The sequence below is a fragment of the Gnatocerus cornutus genome, unplaced genomic scaffold, assembly GCF_029298725.1.
Source record: "Gnatocerus cornutus isolate USDA-ARS CGAHR unplaced genomic scaffold, icGnaCorn1.1 ctg00000234.1, whole genome shotgun sequence".
Classification (NCBI taxonomy): domain Eukaryota; kingdom Metazoa; phylum Arthropoda; class Insecta; order Coleoptera; family Tenebrionidae; genus Gnatocerus; species Gnatocerus cornutus.
This window is the reverse complement of record NW_028275555.1, coordinates 18,163-37,049: the sequence shown is the minus strand read 5'-3', so window position 1 is coordinate 37,049 and position 18,887 is coordinate 18,163. Positions and strand designations below refer to the sequence as shown.

The window sequence follows — 18,887 nt, the reverse complement described above, 5'->3', positions numbered from 1 at the left end:
TGACGATGATCGACCAATGCTCAAAAATTACAAAAAAAAAAAAAAGGTTTAAACTTAATTAGATCTTCTCCGAGTACCACAATGGCAATACGATCAATCTGTGGTTTTTGAATTAACATTTCAACTCAGATCTCCCTGCTTATCTAATTAAATTAATTACAATTAATTTTGTTACATCAATTGAGGTACGGTCGTACCAAACGAAACAATTTGTCGCGAACCTGTAAGAAAGATACATCCTGCAGCAATGGAGCTTTCGAAGCATTCGACGAGAATTAATTACTAATTAATTAATTAGTAATCGCACTACGCTGATGCAATTTATGTCACGCTTAGTACTCTTTTGTTTCCATGCTGTTTTCCTACTGGTTTCAATGCAAGCACTATTAGAACTACTAGAACAAACGATTAACTAATTAATTTAATTAATTAACCGCTAATCCGAAAGAAGAGAAGATCATGCTACGCTCTACATGCAAGTAGTTCTTCTACGACTCCAATTGCTTTACATGTCTTTGAAAACTTAAATCATTTAATTTGCTCATTTCAATTAACGCGTCATCGAAGCGCGATTGAATGGAAAGTTACCACATCTGGCTGGACGCAAAGAGCGTCTTCCAGTTCTACCTGCTCCCGGAAGGGACAAGAGGAATGCAGGCCAAAACAAAAAGGTTCGAACAGCGTCTCCAGATGGGAAACACGTGTAAACTGCAACACTTGTCGTGGTGACAAAATGTACAGTTTGAACAAAATTATGTCCGAAAAAATTCCGTTCGCGATCGCAAAGTCGTACCATTACATCGTTTGGTATTAACAAATATCTTAACAAGGCTCAAGATGTACTCGGCGACAGAATGCCTTGAAATGTGTCTTATTTTTAAAGAGTGCGATAGAAATTCGGCTTTAGTAGCAAGAACGTATCGAGAACGTTTTCCAGGTCCGGACAACAAAACGATTCTTTGTGTTATTTTTTGGGCTAGACAGACTGGTCAGATATTGTCGGATTGGCGCGACGTTGGTGAAACACCAAGTCAAGCCAGAACTGCTGAAAATGAAGACCCCACGCAAAGAATCCGAACTGTGGCACGCCAGTTAGACATCGGAAGATCTTCTGTACAAAGAATCCTCGCGACTGATCACAGGCACTCGTACCAAAGTTCAACATTTATTCCCTTATGATTATCCGGTCAGAAGAGATTTTTGCGAATGGCTTATCAACGAAAGCCGCTGATTTCTTCCTCTGGGGTCACTTCAAATATGTTATTTATGTAGTGCCGCTAAATACTGAAGCAAAGCTCAGACAACGCATTCAGGGAGCTGTGGATGGCATCACGCATGAAATGATTGAAAATTCATGCTAAAGTTTGGTTAGACGAGGTCATCTGTGTGTCCAAAATAATGGTGGTTTGTTCGAGTATTTGATGTAACTGTTACACCATGTGCCTTGTTCTGTTTCTTGTTGTAATAAAAGGTTTTTTTAGAACTGCCATTGTGTGGTTTTCATTTGTCAAATTGACATTAGACGTCAGTTAAAAAAATGTAGCGGACCAAATCAATTTATCCTGTTTAAGATTAAATTATGAAACCTAGCAACATGAATATTATGTGTACTTTCGTTTCTGGGATTGGTCATTTTCGTTAAGCAATTTCTCAATTTTGATGCACATCAGGACAAAACAAATTGCATTTTTGGCATCCTGATTGCTGTCGGCATCCGCCCTTTTTCAGCTAGGCGTGAGTTCTGGGACACCTGTATAACTCCCTTAAATTAAATTCCAGTCTTCTTTATTTAGACCGCAACACAAGTAAATTCCGCCTTGCTTTGGTTCTATACGTTGACAACCAACCAAACGAAATATCACCAAAATCAAGAGTGTAAAATAAAATGCATACATCGAAACCGCAATCATCGATTTTTAATGATACATTGAAAATAAAATATTATATTAATAAAAAATCGATGTAAAAGTCCCAGATTTAGTATTACAGAATCCTTTAAACAACCGACTTGATTAAATAAAACTTCTTTTATTTTTTGGTGAGACAAGACAATATATTGCATCACGAGAGCAAAAACTGCGGCTTTGTAGCATCAGCATAATTTCACCGTACTGTATGATTATTAAAAAATTCGTTTTTTCCTCCGCCAAGCACAGAGTAAGAGAACCGGAGCCGTCGGAAGCACGGAATTACGAACAAAGCACTCAAAGGAAATAGGAAATGTGTAATTGTGGAAAATCTACCAGACTTCCCGGAGTTCCCATTTTATTTATGCATGTCCTGCGCAAAAAAGACGTGTTTGACATAATGGGGGCACCCATGAGTTTGCCCGTCATTTTTATCGCACTCCGTGGTCGCACGGTCACATTCAAACTCAACTTATCAGTTACGTGCTTTACTTAACTCCACGTACCGACTTAGTTTGAGTCACTTTCTGACAAGCCGCCATGATCAACGCCACATTTAGTGTCGCAGACGCTGCGACCAAAGAAAAAATTTTCAGCGCATTGAATGTGGATGCGAATCAAGTGAAGCGCGATGTTCGGATTATTAAAGACTGGGCGAAACAACAGGCTCATTTACCCAACGAGCTCGAAGGTAATACCAACAGAAAACCGTCAAAAACTGTCGAAATTTCGCAGATAATTTCGTGGAGATTTGTTTGATTCGTACCAAATTTCGCATCGAGGAAGCCAAAGATCGAATCGATAAGTATTTCGGGTGTAAAGCTCTCAATGCTGAGGAAATGGCGAAAGTCAAGACGATGCTCCCCGAGGAGGCTAAAAATATGTACGTGTTGCCTACAATGCTTTTTCTGCGGTGGTATATAGGAATTTTAGTATGATGATAGTGCCGCTGCCTGAACTTACCGACAAGTTGGAACGTGTCGTCGTGTTCAAAGCCATGGAAAAGAACATAGAGAGCGTGGAGGATTTTAACAGGTGTCTTAAGTATGGGCTGTGTATGACGGAATATGCCCTCCGATGTGACTACAATTTGACCTACCGCTTGATTTATGACATCCAAGGGATTCAACATGAGCCCATTCTAAAGGGAGTCAAGCTAGTCACCGGTTCTCTGATCAAGCCATATTTGGTAATTGTCTAGTAACTTTAGTTTCACTTAGTTGGTACTATTCCAGGGAGCGTTTTATGCAAGACTTGGAGGTGTCGAGTACATGAATCCTCCAACTTTCGTTGAAGTCGCCTTCAACACCCTGAAATCAAAAGTCGTAAATAAGATTTTCAAAGAAAAAATTGTGGACAGAGTAAGCCATAGAAACTGTTCAAACATTTTATTACGTCACGTTTTAGATTAGTTTGCACAAGGATCTTGATTCTTTGCACACCAGCATAAATAAAAAGTACTTACCGGTGGAGTACGGCGGCGAACTGAGCGCTTCTCTGGAAGAGCTGCATGGTGATTTTTAGTGATTTTTGGTTTTAATTTTTAGTGTCTTTTTCAGAGAAGTGGGGTACTGAAATGAAGAATAATCTTGGAGTTCTCGAGGATTTGGTATCGAACTTTGTTTCAGACGAGAGTAAGAGAATTGGGGAAATGAAATTTGATCACATCTTTGGGGCCAGTGGTACTTTCAAGACTTTGAACTTTGATTAGGTTTCAAGGTTTGACGCATAAATAAATGTGGTTTAGCAGCAGGTCGATTTGGTTTTGTGTTGGCAACCCTGCGAAATAAATTTTTTGGCGGTTAGACTTAGAGCTTTTTACAATTCTACCAATCCTCTAAACTAAAATCCCCAAGAAATAGAAAAATGAAAGTTATTTTTTTATAATTTGCCCTAAAATGATTTGTTTATCAAATACAAATGACTCATTTATTTCTGGCAATATCAAATTGAATTGACAGCGTTTGAAACGGTCATGTGAAGAATCCAAAATGATAACGAAAAATAGCATTATTTAGTTATTTTCTATTGTTTTCAAATCAACTGATTGCTTTCATTTTTCAACTGAACTAAAAACGTTTAAATCATTTGAAATGAATTAATAAATAGAAAATCAGTAAAAATGTAGATTTTAGAAAAATGTATTAAAAATGAAAGTAATGACAGTAATATAGCAAATTGAAAGTATAATACAGAATTGTCATTCTATCTAAAACATTGAATTTGAAAAGTATATTGCGACTTAATGATGTCACTGTCAAACTGAATTGAAAACAGTAAACTAACAATGACTAAAATATGACTTTTTCTGTCATCCATCTTTGTAAATGATTTTTAATTGTGTTTTGTATTCTGTTTTTAAAACTTTCAACAATTGTTTAAGAATGACTGTTTTGCTGTCATTATCAAGTCATTTCAAATAATTAGTTGTAGGAAAATTGTACCTGATGATCTTGATTGAAAAACAACAAAATCTTGTGCTGCTTAGATTAAAAGACGCATAAAAATGACCCTTTATTCTGTCATTATACATTTTTTAAAAATTAAATAATTATAATCTGGAATAGCAATGTTAAAATTACCAAATTAGATATTGATTGTACAAAACTGAGATAATTTCCTGTCATTTTATTTTATCTTTATCTGTTGGCAAGTTTTAACAGTAATTTACCTATTAAACTATCACTGTCATTATCAATTTGTATTAAATGAGATAAAATCAGTTAAAAGTCAGTTGTTAAAATACCATAAAATATAAGTTAAAATTGAAAAATGACAAAGATTAAGCTTGAAAACATACTCAAAATGGCAAAAATTACTTATTGATATATTAAAATGACTTATTTATTCTTGTCAATAGCAAATTTAGTTGACAATTTTTAAAAAATAAAAAGATGCGATGCCGTTTCATCAAATAAAAATGAAATTTAATGCGTAAATTATCTATAAGTTTATTAAATTAAATTCGATTTATAAAATTTGTACTAAATTTTTATAAAATATTTTTTTCTGTCATTATCATAACTTTTAATTACATATTTATTTCTTCGAAACATTAAAAAATGGTTAAAATAATATTCTCAACCAACTGTAAAAATTTTATTTTCAATACAATATGTATGTGAAAAATAACAGTTATTTTTAAAAATTGCGGGACGTTCAGTCATTTAAAAAAATATTTTTCAATTGTCCTTGTTTCGTTATTTTATTAACTATAAATGACTCAATAGTTCTTATCATTATCAATCGAATCAAACTTTATCTCAAAATTCGAATTATTTCTTAGTTCTAGAAGACTATGGAAATATGACAGCTCGTAGTTAAACGATGTTTTTAACCCAACGATGGAGTTAGCTCATAGAACTAAAATTGAAAGATGACAATGCTTTAATAGATTCTTTGTTTATCTCTAAAATTTATTTATTTATTATTGCAAAGATCAAATAATATTGACAGCTTCTCACTTTTTATTATTTTTTGTTTCCTCTTTTTAATTTTATTTAAATTTTGTCATTATTATGTTATCTGAAACAATCATTTAAAGAAAAATTGATTTAGCAGTGATTAAAAATGACTGGTGATTTTGGTTTTTAAATGTAGCAAAGAGGACTTTTTTATCACTGTCATTATCAAATACAATTTTGATTGTTTAAAACGACCAAATTTGGTCAAAAGTATGAATTAAATGTATATGTTTTAAGTAAAAATAACTGTGAAATGACAGAAGTTCAAAATTTTGTGAAAAATTACAGAGATTTTCAAAAATTGTGGACGTTATGGGAAAAGCATACTTTATTAGTAAAACTTTGTCTAAAAGTTGAGAATCACTAAAATTGTAAAATGACAGAAAATGATTTAAAAATGTCAAAACGTTAAGAATGACAGATATTTAAAATTAAAATTCACGCTCCTGTTTTTTATGCAAATTTGATATAAATAATTGAAGTTTAACGCTGTCATTCTCATTACCATAACTTCCTAATTTTAAAGGGCCAGTACAATATGACAGCTCAGTTAAAGGGTAACAGTGTCATCAGTTGTGTCATTTTGTTAATTTTAAACGTTATTTCGTTACTTTGCTTTGACCTACTTGTTCTAGTCAAACTAATATCGCAATGTCAGATCATAATTATTAAATTGATATTGACCGCACAAAAATAAGAGGATTTCCTGTCATTTAATTTTATCTTTATCTATTGGAAAAAACTAATATTGATTTAATTATTAGCTTATAACTGTCATTATCAAATCGATTCAGGCCATCTAAAATCGAAAGATATTTATTTTTTGTTTTTGTCATCATGTTTTGTTTTTAGACAAAAACAGTAAAAATCATTGATTTATCGATTAAAAATGATTTATTTATGTCAATATCAAATGAAATTGACAGCTTTCGAATGGAAAAGATGACTGAAAAAGCAGTAATTGTTCTATTTTAAGTCCGAAACAACCAGTTACGGAAAAATGATTTGACAATGATTAATGTTAGTAGACAATTCCCTTTTACTGTCATTATCAAATTTTGTTTGTTTGAAACAAGCAAAATATGGTTAAAATCATTACTTAGGTGTTTTAGGTAAAAATAATTATAAAATGAAAGAAATTCAATGTGAAAAATGATTTTTAAAAATTGCAGACATTTTGTCACTTTACAAAATCTTTTTAAATGCCATTGTTTTGTTAATTCTATTTTAAAATTTGAAAGCAGTTATGGAAAAATTGATTTGACAATGATAAAAAATGATAGTGTTTGTTCTTTTGATTAGTAATTATAAAATTGAATTTTAATTCTTTTGAAAAACCACATATGGTCAAAATCATTGAGTGAGTGTTTGTTTTGGGTAGAAATAACTGTAAAATGACTATTCCAGGGAGCGTTTTATGCAAGATTTGGAGGTGTCGAGTACATGAATCCTCCAACTTTCGTTGAAGTCGCCTTCAACACCCTGAAATCAAAAGTCGTAAATAAGATTTTCAAAGAAAAAACTGTGGACAGAGTAAGCCATAGAAACTGTTCCAACATTTTATTACGTCACGTTTTAGATTAGTTTGCACAAGGATCTTGATTCTTTGCACACCAGCATAAATAAAAAGTACTTACCGGTGGAGTACGGCGGCGAACTGAGCGCTTCTCTGGAAGAGCTGCATGGTGATTTTTAGTGATTTTTGGTTTTAATTTTTAGTGTCTTTTTCAGAGAAGTGGAGTACTGAAATGAAGAATAATCTTGGAGTTCTCGAGGATTTGGTGTCGAACTTTGTTTCAGACGAGAGTAAGAGAATTGGGGAAATGAAATTTGATCACATCTTTGGGGCCAGTGGTACTTTCAAGACTTTGAACTTTGATTAGGTTTCAAGGTTTGACGCATAAATGAATGTCGATTCGTTTTTGTGTTGGCAACTCTGCGAAATAAATTTTTTGGTGGATAAACTAAGAGACTTTTTACAATTCTACCAGTCCTTCAAATTAAATTCCCCAAAGAAATATAAAATAGAAATTAGATTTTACACATGCGCCATTTTTGTGTCAGAGTTTTTTTTATTTTTGGGGATATTGCAATGCAATTTTGCCAACATTATAAACCTTTATCTAACTATATTTTCTCGGTTTTTGATAGTCCTGGCAGTTCAATTAGGTCTATTTATGACATAATTAACAAAATGTTTATTCAAGTTTTTGAAATGCTAGAAAGAATATGTATGGTCCTACCAACCCTCCAAACTAAATTCCCCAAGTTAAACCAAATTTTTAGAAAAAGAAAAAGAAACAAAAACTTTAATTTAAGTTAGAACATCCGTCATCTTTGTGCTATAGTTTGTTTAGTTTTGGTAAGATTACAATGAAATGGTGGCAACATTGTATAGTTTTTATAAGCTATATTTGCTCAAGTTGTGACAGTTCTGAAAGTTAATCTATGTCTTCTATAACAAAATTAAGGAAACACTAATTTGAGGTCGTCTTAATTGTGGCTAAAAATCGAGAAAAAATATTTAGATTTTACCGAGGCGAGCGGTAGCGAGCCGAGTAGTTGTTTACAGTTTCACCAACCTTCCAAATGAAATTTCCTAAAATAAAGTAAATCTTAAGAAAATAAGATTAAAACGAAAATTAAAATTTGAGTTGGCACATCTGTTATTTCATTTTTATCAGTTAGATTATAATGTAATGTTGCAACATTGTAATAGTTATTTAACCAACAAGTTGTGTAATGATAGCGATTAAGGATCGAGGCATTTTAATTACACGAGCAATTGTAAGGAGCGAGTAGAATTCAAAATTGTTGAGATGTTTAGTCGCCATTACAGCACGTGTTGCTTACAATATTTTTCCGACGATTCTCAACAATCGCTAAAAGCAATTTCAAAAAAATATTAAAAAGATTGATTATGCAACCAAACATACTCAAACTTGTAATTTTACAACGCAGGAGGAGTCAGAGCTTCGGTGGACATTGAGTGTCAACACTGAAATGTCACAATATGCGTGGAAGAACGTGGATTCGTCTTTACATTTAGATAGAGATTTACATTTGACATTTTTATTGACTTTATTTTAATTGAACGTTAATGACGCAGATTAACGTCCAATTTTTGAAAATAACTTTGTTGTTAATTTAGACATTAATAAACGATTGTCGGAAAAGCATTTTTAAGCTACATTTTTTCGAGTCTTGACTGTTCTGAAAGTTATTTTATGTTTACTATGACATAATTAAAAAAGTTAAATTTTTGAGCTAACATTTTAGAAATAGTTATTTGTGCGCCTCCGTCATTTTTCATGGCATTTGTAATACTCATTTGCGGCAAGAAAACCACCTTTTGAATGTCTAGGCAATCAAACGTGACATTTCGAATAGTTGGTTTTATTTTGCAAGTTGGCATCGCTGCATACATGTCAATAGTGTCAATTTGTGTAGATTAGGAGGCCAATGACCATCGAAAATAATAAAGGTAAATTAATTAAGTGGAGATTCCACAAAAAGTATCTTTTAAGTAAAATACATATCTAATAATAAAATGTTGGCAACAATGTAAAACCGTTAAGAGTTTAACTTTAATACTACTGCAACAAAGTCTTTACAATAATATAAAATCAAAAATAAATATAAACAGAAAAATTGACCCGGCGCATCCACCATTTTGACAACCACATCACGAATTAAAAAATAGCAGAAAATGCTTAGACAAAAACAGCGATCACACTGAAATCTCTGTTTTTTTTTTTGGCTCCATAGCTGCAATCATTGGAGGCAATTTCAGCGACCGAAATTCCCCCAAATTACGTATTCCACCGCCGCAAACCGTTTATTCCCATCCTTATTAATGTCGGTCTCAGCAGAGACGTCCATCAGAAGATCTTGACCGAAGATCACAAGATTCCTATCGCATCCTTGAACAACGAATGAACCAATTAAGCCCGGAAATACAGAAGAGAAATTTGGTTAGGTACAGACAGTTTCCGGTTGATCGACCGCAAGATTTCCGGTCGTTAGAGAAAAATTGATATCGCTTTTCTGGAAGATTTAATGACAATTTTATGATTTATTTCCGGAGCATATATTGTGGAATGTTAACGATTTGAAAGGAAAATAAATTGAAAATGATATATTATTTCGTTTCGTGATTAATGTGCGATTCAGGTCGTTGTTAATTAAAAATTGCGGGTGGAATGTTAGTTATTAAATATTATTAAAATGGAGAATTTGTTTGAATAGTGCAAATTAAATTTAATTGAATATGATTAAAAAAAAAATAAAGTTATTGTCCAAACTTTGCATCCGCGTTCTGCGTTAATTACGAAGTGTAATTAACATTCTACAGAAATGTTGTGTATAGTGGAGAAATTCAGAACGTTGTTATTAAGTTTGTAATGTGATTTTATGTAGAGGTGCAGTAATACAATACAACTTGTAACAGCTACATCGAAACTGGTTTGAGTACCTTTTAACCGTCTTTAGTCCGATAGTTCCCCACGTTTCCAAAACAAACGAATAAAACCACTTCAATAATTTAACCCTCGCAACTTGAAAAATCCATGAATAAAGTGACACCGAAATAGATTTCCCCGGTAAACTGGATCCATTCAAAATTTCACGCAACACACGTAAGTTAGTTTCGTACACGAGTGCTTTTAAAATTTAAAGAGAGGCAGAGCACTCTATATAGAGCAAACAACACGATGTTACGCTGACGCATTACTTTGCATACAAATAGTTGTTCCTGCGGTGAAAAAATTGCCACGGAGGAAATGGCTTAATCTAACAAGTTTCACTTTTAATTCTTTCTTGTCCAACGAGGTTTCGGGATATTTGATCAAAATTCGAGCGTTGTTGGTTCACCTGGTTAAGTCACAGTTATTTCGGACGCGATATACAAAACAAATGCAAAACAAATATCAAACATAAATAAACTGTTTTTATTTAATCAAGATTCAGGTCGCTGCAAAACCGAAGTCTTTGTTTACCGGCTTCCAGTCGGAAGTTCGCATCGGACATTTTTAAGTTTCAAGAGTGAGAGTTTACCTGAAACTAAGCTGCGACTTACGTGTCTATTTTCCGGGGGCTACTCGTGCTCGATTTTTCTTGTTAATTTTCAACCGGTCTAGTGGTGCCCTCGTAATTTTATTCCCCAAACACCAAATTTGACAAATTTGGGGAATAAATTGTAATTTTGAGAATTTGTCAACAACACCAAGAATTGATCCAATAAAATCATTTTCTATCATGTATAAAAAAGAAGTGAGTCAATATTTTAACAATCCAAAATGATTAATAGATCCTGCCATTTTTTTTAATAAATGCTTAATAAATTAAAGAGATATCACTGATAAGGTGAACCCTGATCAATTTAATGCAAATGTTAGTTAGAACCTTATACAAGGTGTTTATAAATGTTGCTAGCATCAAGGGTGGCTATAAAATGTCAAAGAAATTTGCCGCTCATTATAAATGTGGGTTTAGATTTTTCAACTGACATTTGCAGTTAACCTCAAACATGAAGTAAAATAAGTTTTGAGAAGAAAACAAGAAAACTGTTCTAGTTGTGGTTTGAAACCTGAAAATCAAAAGTTTGGACACAAAATCGTAACTAAAATGGTGTTGACTTAAGTAACATTACAAATAATTTTTAAGATAGTTATATTTAATTTTAATTACAAAGCCACCCTTGATGCTAGAAACATTTATAAATTATAGTAAATATTATTTTTGAGCGATCAATATTAATTTTTCGATTTTGATCTGGCATTGCCATAACAGCTTTTATTTCATTTAAAAGGCATTGATAAAAGATTGGAACAAGTTAGTCAAAACAAAGTAAGAGAATAAAGGTAAAAAATGACACAATTAGTCACACTGTTATTTTTGAATTGAGTTGCCATATTTTCATGGCATTCTAAAACTAAGAAGTAGTGATAATCAGAATGACAACAATAAAACTTCAATCATTTATATAGGATTTGTATAAAAAATCAGACGTGTTATTTTTAAATACATGTTTAACTAAATTACAGAATTTTCCGGCATTTTCAAATCATTTTCAGTTCTTTTTTCAGTCATTATCAAAACACTTATGTTAGACAAAGTTTTACTAATAAAATTTTTTTTACAACGTCTATATTTTTTTATAGCACTGTTAATTTCACATCATTTTGAATTCTTGTAATTTTATAGTTATTGCCTTTTAAAGACAAAAACACCTATTCAATGATTTTAACCGAATTTAAACTGACAGAAAAAAAAATTGTATTAAATTGTATTAAATCAGGTAAAATGTATTGAAACATTGTTATCTTTCAATTTTAGTCTTTCAAGCTGATTTTGTTTCTTTTATTATAAATTGATAATGACAGTATTGAACTAATAAGAAAATCACTGTTAGTCGTTTCTAATAACAGATAAAGATACAATAAAATGACAGGAAAATTCGCTCAATTTAGTCAATTTTAATCTGACATCGCTATTCCACCTTCAAAATATTTTATTTAAATAAAATTGATAATGACTAATTATAACAGCATGGGGTTCCTATCATGTTACAGCTAATTCTTTCTAGAGCCCAAAATTGCAAACTAAAACGAAAGTTGTGCTTTATAATTTTTTTTTTATAAAGGATCAAATTTTCTTTGGATAAACTTTTTATAACAATTTTATTGTTAGACATTTCATTTTTTACAGTTAATAATATTCTGTATCAAAAAAAGGACAAAAAGTGCTTTAAACCAAGTTTCTTAAACTTTTAAATGTACCATTTCTTGGTTTTGTAGAAAAATTTTCAATGTTTTTTCTTAAAAAAAAGACATTTTGTGAAAAGGAATGGGTTTATACCTATTTAACAAACAAGTTGGTTAATGAAAGTAATTAGTAATTGAGCGATTTTATCAGGCACGGACGTGTGAGTGCCGTTAATAAGCAAAATTATTAATCGCCGATTAACCATAGAGTTTAGTTACAAAACTTTTCCGGTCATCGAATATTGAAAAATTCACCAAAAAAATAAAATTGGTGCTTTAATGCATGATACAAATCGCCGACAAATTAGGGATAAATAGTACCTAAAAACAAACAATCGCCGGAAAAATTAATTAAACTTCTACTCATTGGCGTCTTTTTTTTTGTCACCCAGTATACAATTTGTAAGTATAAAAAAATGTTTTATTTTTGAATAACTGTCATTCTAGATCACATAACCTTCCCTCATTTTTTATTCAATTTTGACTTTCTGCCATTTTACAGTAAACATCTACACAAAATAAAAACATTTTATTACTGTCATGTTTAATTTATTCAATTGTAGTCAAATAATTTAATTATGACAGTGATAAGTTAGTTAAACTCAGAACATAATAATATGACAGACTAAATACAGTTCGTTGCAGTTTTTTTCTGCACATTCTAGTTGATATTGACGGGAATTGACAGGTAATGGGTAATGTTAGTTTTTTTATTGTCTAAAATAAAAAATAATAAATTAACGTGTTGTCATATTTCAATTTATTCTCCCAATACAGATGTTTGTTGAAGACAGTTGTATGGCGGTTTCTCGTCCTCTAATCACTTATAATAACTTGTAGTAACGCTCTAGCGTGGCCCAAATCCGCGCATATTTCTAAGGAAAAAAAATCAAAAAAATTAAGCAATTCAAATATACCGCCACATTCTTGCCAACCCTGGCACAACTATATCTCTAGGCGGCAGCCATACTTCATTACGTTTTGCGCGCCCAAACCGCAAGTGTGTTTGTCACCATATTCAGGTATTAATTCGTTTTTTTGTAGCTTTAGAAGCAAAAATGGACAAACATAAACAGCATAGAGTCACCTCCGACTCAGAGGATGAGCATGTTTCCCGCAGGAATTTTGCAAAGCGCTTGAAAACCCGGGAATTGAGGTTAGATGAACGGGGCTATCCAGAACCTCTACATCGTGGGATTTAGGGGGTTCGCGTGGCGATCCCAGTCACATACGGGTAAAGCTCTTGCAGAGTACAAACCCCAGAACCCCGCACTATCCACGTGGCAAACCTCTTTCACCCCAAATTCGTGGATAGTGTTAAAGTGGCATCAATTAACTCCAGTTTCTCAAGACTGGAAATAAAACTGTCGAGTTGCTGGGGCCGGAAATCCTGAACACTCTTGAAGAGGACCCATCACGTCCCCAGCTTTAAGAATTTCAACTGCATCAATCTTCAGTAAAACGGGTCCTATGGTCCTAGGGAGACAATTATGTCCAAAATAGCCACTTCAACAAATTGCTCAGTCCTCAAGGCCCCGTAAGTTGGTTCAGAACGTCCTGCTGTCATCTGCCACCAACTTTTTGCTGTCATCCGTTAAACAAACTACGCCAGGATTTGACTTTTGCAGGTTTCCAAAACCAGTTGGAAAAGGTAACCGTTTTTCAGGAAAGAACGATGACAACAATTACAGTATAAGAAAGGAAACTATGAGTACCATGCACCATGTAGACTCATGTCGTTTACTAACTGACCCCTGTCGAAATTATCCGTCGAACGGCGGCAAAGCTTACTTACTTACCCTTCAACATCTGTAGGACAGGTTGTGACAGTAGTACTAAAATGTATTTTATTCAACAGATGTACAAGTCAAAGTAAACAATACAGACAAAGATGTATTACATACTGTTGAAAGCGCCGCTGTAGGCTTATGCCTCTTCAGCGCCGTTGTAGCTGTCCCTTCCATCAAACCAAGTTTTTTGTTCAGGTCTATGAGAACGTATCAAAGTGGCCTAGGCTATGGAGCTAGCACTCCAAACGTTCAGGGTGTCTCTCAACCAAGGTTTCCAGCTAGGTTTGTTCAAAGAAAAGGGGGGGGGGAGTAAGCGAACCTAAGGAGACGGCCATGGGCATCGTTAAACCGGAGAGCCTCGTCGTATTGAACGAGAGAGTCGCGGTACAAGACGGAAATATACCGTAAGTATATTCGTTGTAGGTGCCACAGCACTCTTCAGAAATGGAAACAAATTACCAATCACTTGGTAATCTCTGATGGATTAAGGGTTAAAAATTCCCTTTCTTAAAACTCCATAACAATCTGGTTCTTCAATCACTAGTCTCTCCAACAAAACACATAGGAATTTCAAGGCCATTGACGATTTAATTCGCAAGGGGGCAATCTGATTATGGAACCTCACCCCAAACTACCACTTCCTAGTAGAAAAGCCCTGTGACAGTAATCGGTTCATACTGAACCCTAGACAGCTGATAAACATTGTTGATTCTCTTCATTTAAAATGGAGGACTATCGTACCGAATCAAGTCCATGAAGCGAAGTAATTTGATGGCAAAATTAACCTATTTTGTTGTTTCCGTTCGTAGTGGACACCGAAAGTATCTTTCAGATTTTGGTTTCAGGATATACTGATGAATTTGGCTGGTTGATTTTGAGCTGAACTCAGCTCTACTGGTTTTTTACTAAAATAATGAAACTCGTTGCAACTTGGCTAGGAAACAAAGGCATCCTCTGTATCATCTATTTAGATGTTACCCCGATAGGATACTTGGAGATACTCCCACACAGTGTTCATCCAATCCGATACTAACAACAACTCTATTAGAGGAACTTGGTTTCATTACAAACAGAGACAAAAGTAATCTACTTCTCTTCCAAGACAAATTTTTAAGTCGTCGTTTTTGATACTATCGACATCCTTATTCTTTTACTTGACGACAAGAAAACTAAAACCTCCAAGAAGATTTGATGTTTTCAACGACACTTCACGTGTACCGTTGGGACATTTATTTATTGGTTAGCATTTTTGGTATCAGCATATCCAGCAGTAAAATACGGTTAGCCCTATGTGCAAATTTTTCAAGGGGAATTTACTTATTTTTCACCAAGTCCTCAGAAAATATAACTCCAATATGTTGATTGCTAAAGCAGTTCACAGGATCTTGAAGGGTGGCACTCGAATATTGCAAAAGCATATAATTCAATACGAAATGAATCATTGGAAATTGAAAGTACGATGCATCCAGCTCAGGTCGGGCACTATGGCTGGTGGAGTTCTATGTTAAAAAGTACGATCTCTTTCGTATATTGTATTGAGAAAGGACTGCTTAGAATGTGTTTTATTTCTACTGACAGCTAGGGTGACGACGCAGTGACCAAACTGTTCGTACCGACTGCTGGTTACAGAATCTGGTTTTTTAGGAGTTTGCAGGTATAAACTGAGGATATATGAATGGGTTTTTTGATGTCTTGTGAAATTTCCACAGTTAGGAACTCCAAAATAGAAACAAAAATGTCGCTGAGGCTCAGCAATGAACCAAAAACCCTTTACAATAATGATCTTGAACTTTTGACAGTTATTTAGGTACCAAGTGCTTCGTCAAAGTTTACGAAGCTGTAATAAGGTAATGTTTTTCATTGAGAAAGGACAACACAACAGTCTTCTCTTACATAAATTGAATGGGAATTCACAACTTTTCAGGCTATCAAGAAGGATTGGCAATTTTGCGAGCATAGGAAGATGGTTGGATGCTTTATACATTTCTTCTAACGAAATGTTTTCGCTGATCGCGATCCTTGAATGATCTCGATGGAAACCAAATTATACAATTTTTAATCAGATTGTACAGGTTTTTGGATCAGTTTGTGTTGAATTTGAAATAACAATATGATACATATTTTTCGTGGCTAAGAGATTTAAATTCCTTAGCGATAGATGCATTTATTTACAGTAACTTGGACAAATTTTTTCTTACCCTAAATAGATCTTTAATGACCAAGCTGAAGGCATATTAGTGGTTCCCAACTGACCGTTACAAGCATGGTTCTGATGCTATTAGGAAACCTTGTTTTTTAGTATCGATTACAGATCAACACACACAATTGGTGGTAGGACTATTGTGAAAAGAAGAAGGAGAATGAAGTCATGCTTGTCTTTCCTACAAAATGTTTTTATTTCCAAAACAATAGTTACGATGTCACAGATCAGCACGTTGCTTTGTTTGGTTATACCAGATTGTCTGTCATTATCCCCTCTTAATAATATATGTACCTAAAGGATCTGTAAGTTGAGAACAGGAAAGTTCAAATATGAAGACGTATGGATACAGCTTTTCTCCAGTGCTTCAATATATCTTATTTTTGGTTTTAATTCTAAAATCTTAAATTGTTTCATTAATTTGTCCTACAAGCGAGGTAAACACTGACTTTTGGGTACTGCTCATCGGGTGCAAATTTTTTGTTACCAAAATGGAGAGGATAAAATCAAGATTTTAAATGCATTTAACACTAGCTCGCAAGCGGATATTCACCCCTGTTGCAGCTTCTCTTTTTTTAAGAAGATGAAAACTTACTCGTAGCGTCCATTTTACTACGTTACAAGATTTCATTCATGGAGGTATTGAATATTCATTCTTAGGTACTCAGATAAACCTCAGGAAGGCAACTAGTCAAAACATCAGTAGATGGATCAAGAGTACTCTTTCTCTGCAGCTGGTATTGATACTGAGAAATATTCTCATTTTGCAAGACATACAACTAACTTAGTTGTTAAAAGACAGGGAATTTCCATAGATGTAATTTGGAAGACCGCTGGTTAGGCAGAACAATCCTTGTCCTTCGAAGGGTTTTATAATTGACCTGTACAAGGTACATACCACCTTTGGAAGGAGCATAATTAATATAGGGTAGCATCACTAATTTTTTAGTAAATCCTTTAATCGTATTCATGTATTCTTCCACACATCACTAAATAGTTTTATTTTTTGATGATTGTCTAAGGGAAAAATCGCAACGCAGCTTTAAACATCTACAAGTTATTATAAGTGATTAGAGGACGAGAAACCGCCATACAATTATTTAATCAAATGAATTTAATGAAATTCGATTATAATTGTATAAGGTTTCTCGTCCGAATAATCACTTCCCTCCCATCCCAACATATCTGCCCCAATTGGAGACGTTGCAATTTTAGCTAAATAGGGCTTTATGCTTTAAACATAATGAAGTATGGCTGCCGCCTAGAGATATAGTTGTGCCAGGGTTGGCAAGAATGTGGCGGTATATTTGAATTGCTTAATTTTTTTGATTTTTTTTCCTTAGAAATATGCGCGGATTTGGGCCACGCTAGAGCGTTACTACAAGTTATTATAAGTGATTATTCGGACGAGAAACCTTATACAATTATAATCGAATTTCATTAAATTCATTTGATTAAATAATTTTAATTGATAATGACAACGAAATATATATCAACTATATTTCCATGGCCTTCTAGAAAGAATATATTTGAAATTTAAAAAATGACAACTTTAGTCATCTCTATTAGATTTAAATATAAGAACTGTTATTTTCAAACAACGACCATTTTAAACATTTTTAATCGATTTATCATGTTCTGAACATAACTGTTCTTTTAAAGATTTCTGGATGACTATGACAAATTGATGATGCCAATGGGATGTAGCAACTATATGTGTTTCCATGGCCTCCTAAAAAAATACTTATTTGACATTTGAAAAATGACAGCTCTCTCTGATTTGTATAGCAAGCCACCTGTCATTATCAAATAACTGTCATTATTGAAACAAAAATAAAATGACTGTAATTTTCGAAGCCGCTTCTTTTCACGCAACATCGGTGAGTGTTCACATCAAAATCGGGTTTACGTGAACATTTCCCACAATTTCTATAGTTCGTGCTTTCAGGTCGGGAATATTTAGAAAATTGGCACGTTTTTCTTTTGTTTGTTTTGTATCGATGGGAAGGCGGAGCCGGGGATGGGATCAAAATGCGGAGATTTCTTGACACCTCTAGTGGAATATTTTTTAATTTTAAATGCGGCATCGTAAATTGTTTACTTGGCACGTTAACAATTCCAGCCATGTATAAAGAAGTTTGCGAAACGGTGAGATTGCCTCAAGCCCTCTGGGAGCCCCCGATATAAAAAATAACGGAAGGATTTATAAAGAACCGATTCGGGGTGGTATTTAATTACGTTTTTTCTCTAGTTATAATTTTGCGTGTCCGTTTTAAGTATTTAATCTCTTAACGCGCAATAAAATTGTCTCGTTCCTGTGCAGTAAATCGTCGGCATTAAAAAGACTACATTTAACCCTCGTGGGGTGCAAGGAACAACCCCGAGACACGCCGACAATACCTAAAGAGAGAAACGAGAATTTATAGCAAAACTAGAGAGGCAGAAAAATAACGCAATCTCACCCCCGCCTCGTTTTTACCCCTCTTTCTGAAGCAATAAATACCTGTCACCTGGCGAAGTGGCGGCGTTTGTTTTAGTTTTCTTCAAATTTATTATTCGCGGGAAAGAGACGGCGTGCGTCTCGTTAGGGACAAAGTATTTGCAACAAACACAATAGAGTTACTAATCAGGGTAGCCACTACAAAGAGGTTCCCAACTTTACAGTTGTCCGACAGCCGCATTGTCCCCAGAGGCAGGGGCGAGGGCTTTTCAACCCTGGACCTTATCAGCGTTAACTCACATTAAGTGTATCTGTGAAGGAG

The 18,887-nt window shown here is 33.8% G+C and overlaps 2 protein-coding genes across 2 annotated transcripts; both read left to right on the top strand.

Annotated features, from left to right (window-relative positions):
- The first annotated feature begins 2,381 nt into the window (after positions 1-2,381).
- LOC148165721 (alpha-tocopherol transfer protein-like) lies at positions 2,382-3,618 on the top strand. Its single transcript, XM_088049680.1, has 6 exons — positions 2,382-2,598; positions 2,643-2,790; positions 2,841-3,096; positions 3,143-3,268; positions 3,315-3,420; positions 3,467-3,618. The coding sequence occupies exons 1-6, from the start codon at positions 2,448-2,450 to the stop codon at positions 3,616-3,618; spliced, it is 939 nt and encodes a 312-aa protein (XP_087905806.1). The 5' UTR covers positions 2,382-2,447.
- Positions 3,619-6,313: 2,695 nt separating this feature from the next.
- On the top strand, positions 6,314-7,254 carry LOC148165720 (uncharacterized). The gene is made up of 4 exons (XM_088049682.1): positions 6,314-6,328; positions 6,779-6,904; positions 6,951-7,056; positions 7,103-7,254. Exons 1-4 carry the CDS (start codon positions 6,314-6,316, stop codon positions 7,252-7,254), a joined length of 399 nt encoding a protein of 132 aa, XP_087905808.1.
- Positions 7,255-18,887: the final 11,633 nt, after the last annotated feature.